Source organism: Alligator sinensis, unplaced genomic scaffold (genome assembly GCF_000455745.1).
Source record: "Alligator sinensis unplaced genomic scaffold, ASM45574v1 scaffold292_1, whole genome shotgun sequence".
Taxonomy (NCBI): Eukaryota; Metazoa; Chordata; order Crocodylia; family Alligatoridae; genus Alligator; species Alligator sinensis.
Window position 1 is genome coordinate 111,299 of NW_005842509.1, and position 5,462 is coordinate 116,760.

Genomic DNA, 5,462 nt, shown 5'->3' on the forward strand with positions numbered 1-5,462 from the left:
AGATCTGCTAGGTCCCTGGAGAGCCAGGGGGGCTGCTGTGCCCTCTTTCTGCCTTTCCTCCGAGATGGAATAGACTTAATTTGTGCATTGAGGATCGCTCCCTTGAGGAGCAACCACTCTTCTTGAACTCCCCTCTCCCTGTGGTCATGGTCCCTTAGGGCCTCACTGACAAGCCTCCTGAGCTTGTCAAAGTTGGCTTTCCTGAAGTCAAGGACTTCCGTGTTGCTGACTGACTTGCCAGCTTTTCGGCGGATGGTGAAGGTGATCAGCTCGTGGTCACTGTCACCCAGCTTCCCATCGATCACTAGGTCGCTGACTAGGTCATCCCCAGTAGCCAGTACCAGGTCGAGCAGCGCTTTGCCTCTCGTTGGCCCATAGACTTCTTGAGTCAGGTTGCTTTGCATCCTATGCATTTAAATTCTTAAAACATAAAGTAATTCCCATCTCAAATTCTGAGCATCATTAGATAAGTTTCTCCATGAAATGTCCTCATAGATTTGTCAGCACACTCCACTCACTAGGTACACAGAAGTATGGCAGACATAACAGAAACAAACAATCAAACCATCCTCTCCATGACAGACACAATAATAAACATATTCTTTGAGCCCTCAAAACATTTCATTTCTCAAAAGCCTTGAAATTATGGGCCTTAAGCTGCAGTGGAGACATGCAGCTTGGAGTTAAAGAAATCAACCTAGGTCTACACAGTCACAGTGGAGGCATCTTTCCACACCTACCCAGCATGAAAGGTCTGTAGGGACCCTGAGTAGATGTGACTGGAGATTACATTGGGCAACTAATGTACTCATGCATGGACAGCAGATCCTCCCTTTGCTGTATACCTTGCAAGATATTACAGTGAAAGTTACTCTGTATGCAGAGAACTTTGCAGCAGCCATCTGCAGCACTTAAGCCCCATGTAGCAGCAACTAGTAGTGTAACTTGGGGAAGCAAGTGGGGTACTAGCCTGAGGTGCTGTGTATTTGTGGGGCAACAGGTGAGTGGGGCAAGTGGAATGATGTTTCTTTTGGGGAATCTTAGCTATAGCAGGCACAGCTCTGCACTCAAATGGCTCCCAGAAAGCCCATGCCATGGGGCTCTTGAAGCCAGAGCAGGTCCTGCTATAGCAGCAGCAATGGCAGGAGCTGCCTTCAGTGTGCAGAGAGCCCTGGAAGGTAAGACTTCCCCTCCCCCACCTCCCTACCCCCACCTACCTTACAGTGGTCTGCATACCCTCTCTACCCCTAAAGCACTGAATGAACTTGCTATGGCTCTGGGAGCAGCAGAAGGGCCATGCCTGCCCATGCTGCTCCCAGCATGAGCAGGCATGCCCATGCTGCTCCCAGCAGCAATACAAGGGAGGCATGACTCCCTTGTATATTGTGAGATTTTCAGGGCCTGGAGTATTTTATGCAGCTGGAACAAAAAGACCATGGCCTCCAACCCTGCTGACTGGCTAGAACAACAGCTAAAGGAGATTCCTAATAACTCCACAACATGGTCTTGGATGAAGGAAAATGAATTTTACTTTTTCTTCCCCACATTTATGGCCCATATACTTTATACAGCTCAAGTCACTGTCATCCTTGACAATTCTACAGTGTCTATAAACACATAGTTTACAAAGGCAAATTCATTCTATCAGTTCAGTCTATTGAGTCCAAAACAACAACCCCCTCACCTCCCATGGCAGTTAGTCCCACAGAAGTTTTTTTTTTCTTGCCACAGCTATTTCAGATATAGAAATGTTCAAAAACTAGTTACAAGACAGTTTATATAATATATATTTTGCCATCCCGTTGCTCTTAGTCTCAAAATTGGCAGATGGATATATTCACCTTTAGGCAAAACCTGAATATGGAAAACATCTAGCCTCACAAGTGGAAATAACAGGGAATTAGGAAGGACTGAAAACAGAATATTGGGAACTGTTGTGCCACCTTAACTGTAGTAGTTGCTACTAGTACCTCTGCAATACACATAAAAGCCCTTGAGGCTTCCATTTTCAATATCCAAAAAATCAGATAAAGAATTACACTGAAATTACAAACACATGACAGTAGTAAAAATTTGAGGTCTTGGTACTGACTGTTAAGTATGTTTATATGCTAGAGGATATTAAAAAGACAAAAAAAAGCCTTGTGAAAAATGATTATATAATTTCATAGATATAAATTCTGAATTCAAGTAGGGTACAGTCAAATGTTGGTACCTTCAGAATGTTACTGTAACACCTTTATATGCCAGTTTATGATTATGACTATTGACTATCACATCACATTAACACATGCCAAATTTTTGTTCCCCACTTTATTAGAGGAGTCCTGGACCACAGAGTCTGACATTTTTCAAGGCAATGCTAAAAATTCAGCCCCAGATCTTGTACTGTTGGAGACCAATGAGACGATCTTTTAAATCCTATGACAAAAGTAGAACTGGACTGTTAAACATTCAGGATTTCAAACAGGTAAACTGCATTTAGCAATCTAATCCCAGCAAATTCAAATACTTCAATCAGAGGCTTTTACCCAAAGTCTCCAAATGAAGTTATAAAAAGACATCAAACCTGTCCATTTAGGCTAGGGACAGACATTCAAAAAAGCTGAGCCTGAATTGATTCAATCTTTGCAGGTTAGTCTAACCAGTCTAGGCTAAATCAGTTTTGTAACCAGACAGACATCCCAGAAATGCAGGCACGTGCCTGCATTGGCTCAGGCTAGAAGTTGGAGGGTGCTAGAGCAGCCATCCCTTCCCTTGTTCAGTACTAAGCTGAGGGGCGGGGCATGGCCAGGCTGTGGCAGGACGCTCTGATTATCCCAGCAGGGAATTGATAACACCCCTAATTCAGTGTTTATTGCCCCATTAAGAAAACAATGGAGAGACCTTACCAGCTCCTGTTGATTCTGCCTGTTGATTCAGCATGGACTGTAGTCAACATGTGATAGCTAATACACAGGCAAGGCAGACAGAAGGGGGGAATTCCTGCTTAACAGGGAGTGCTAAGGGGGAGGGAGATAAGCAGCTTGCAGTCCCTACCGGAGCAGCAGCCAGGGAGCAGAGTGGAGGGGCCAGCCCTGCTGTGGAGCAGAGAACCCCATCCAGCCAAAAGAGCATTTTAGGATGCTGGGGGAGTCTGATTTATCTTAAAACAGCAAGGGGTCTGGGACAGACTTTGCATTAACTGGTTTGAGCCAAATCAGTTAAGTCTGATACTACATTCAGCTAGGTTTATCTCAGACCAGTTTCAGCCATTTTCAAACTGGTTTATGTGCACTGAACATCTGTTCTGTTACAGGTTTAAACCAGTTTCTGATCACTTAAACTGGTTTATGTGTAGTGTCTGCCCCTAGCCTTACAGACTTGCAGTAACATGCCCGTGAGTGCTGGTAGCATGGTGATCATTTTTCTTTCCAATGTATATGCAATGCAAATGATTTACCTCCCACTAGGACTAGTGTCTCAGTAACTTCCTTTTCTTCATTTCCTTGAGTTGCATATGTACAAAGGGAAAAAGACATATTGTTCCCTATGTCAAGTGTAACTACATAAACCATATAGTCCTTGGAGGGAGACAAGAGAGTGGGCTGAGGAAAAGGAATTCTTTCTACTAGGCCTCTTTGCAGCCACTGTTAGACCCTCAACTCTTCAAAGCCCCCAGACACCTGGCATGTTCCTTTCTGAAGGTGGAATGGCTTTGTGTATTCTACCTCTACCCCCTGTTCCTCTCTCTGCTCTTACCCACAGAACACAATTCTGTAGTATGCAGTAGATAGGTATCCTTCACATTGTCTTCTAATCCATGGCATGTTACTAAAGAGCAGAACCAGACCAATGCCAGTCTCCAAGGTTCTCCATCAGCTACAGTGCCTTGTAACATTAGGCAGTCAGAGATCAGTACTATATTCTTTGATTTAGATCAGTGAAGAACATAATTACTGCTTAACATTAGAGTATTTTCCTTGTTTCAAAGTCCTTAATATTACTGTAAATAGAAATCAGAATCCAAATATGCTCTAGAGCCACTAGGAACATTTATCAGTTTAGCTTCAGTAAACCTGTTTAACATTGACTCTTAAGTGTGATGCCCATGACCTTCTCCATACGGTATCACTGCAATTGAAAAAAATCTGACTGAATAATGAACCAAATCCTCAACTACACTGAGCAATAAGCTATCATTCTCCCCTTTCCCCTTCTGCTCCCCATTGACTGCCAGGTCCCAGAATGTTTCCTAGTATATAGAGCAAACTAATTCCTAAGGTATGTTAACTTACATTGGTCGAGTGGGTAAGGTAACTAGTAGGGTGAAAGTACTAGACTTTAGGAAAGCTGATTTAAATAAACTCAGGCGATTAGTCAAGGACACACTGCAGAGTAGGAGTTTTGAAATGATGGGAGCCCAAGAAGGGTGGCTGTGCCTTAAGGAAACGATCCTTCAGGCACAAAGCGAGATGATCCCCATGCGGGGTAAAAGAGGGAAAGGGGCCAGGAGGCTTCCCTGGCTGACCACAGAAATCCAGGGCAGCCTAAGGGCCAAAAGGGGAGCACATAAAAAGTGGAAACAAGGAGAGATCACCAAAGACGAATATACCTCCTCTGCTCATGCTTGTAGGGAGGCAGTTAGATGGGCCAAAGTTACCATGGAGCTGAGGATGGCATCCCAAGTAAAGGACAACAAGAAATTGTTTTTTAGATATTTAGGGAGTAAAAGGAAGGCCCAGGAAGGAATAGGACCCCTGCTAAATGGGCAGAAGCAATTGGTGACGGACAGGGGGGACAAGGCTGAACTCCTCAACGAGTTCTTTGCCTCAGTGTTCCTAATTGAGGGGCACGACAAGTCTCTCACTGGGATTGTAGAGAGGCTGCAGCAAGGTGCCAGACTTCCATGCGTAGACCCTGAGTTGGTGCAGAGTCACTTGGAAGAACTGGATGCCTTTAAGTGGGCAGGCTCGGATGAGCTCCATCCGAGGGTGCTGAAGGCACTGGCCAACATCATTGCAGAGCCACTGGCGGGAATATTTGAACGCTCGTGGCGCACGGGCCAAGTCCCGGAGGACTGGAAAAGGGCCAATGTGGTCCCCATTTTCAAGAAGGGGAGGAAGGAGGACCCGGGCAACTATAGGCCAATCAGTCTCACCTCCATCCTTGGCAAAGTCTTTGAAAAAATTATCAAGGCCCACATTTGCAAGAGCCCGGCAGGACAAATTATGCTGAGGGGAAACCAGCACGGGTTCATGGCAGGCAGATCGTGCCTGACCAATCTAGTCTCTTTTTATGACCAGGTTACGAAATGCCTGGACACAGGAGGAGGGGTGGATGTCGTATACTTAGACTTCAGGAAGGCCTTCGATACGGTATCCCACCCCATACAGGTGAACAAGTTTCAGAGGCTGTGACTTGGATGACTACACAGTACAGTGGGTGGCAAATTGGCTAGAGGGTCGCACCCAGAGAGTCAT

General features: G+C 45.2%; 1 protein-coding gene across 1 annotated transcript in view; it reads left to right on the forward strand.

The window, feature by feature from the left end:
- EFCAB6 (EF-hand calcium binding domain 6) overlaps positions 1 to 5,462 on the forward strand; it is a 110,485-nt gene that overhangs the window by 96,932 nt on the left and 8,091 nt on the right. Inside the window, exon 15 of the mRNA XM_014523609.1 lies at positions 2,321 to 2,470. Within this exon, the coding sequence (XP_014379095.1) occupies positions 2,321 to 2,470 (150 nt within the window). The remainder of the gene's footprint in view (positions 1 to 2,320; positions 2,471 to 5,462) is intronic.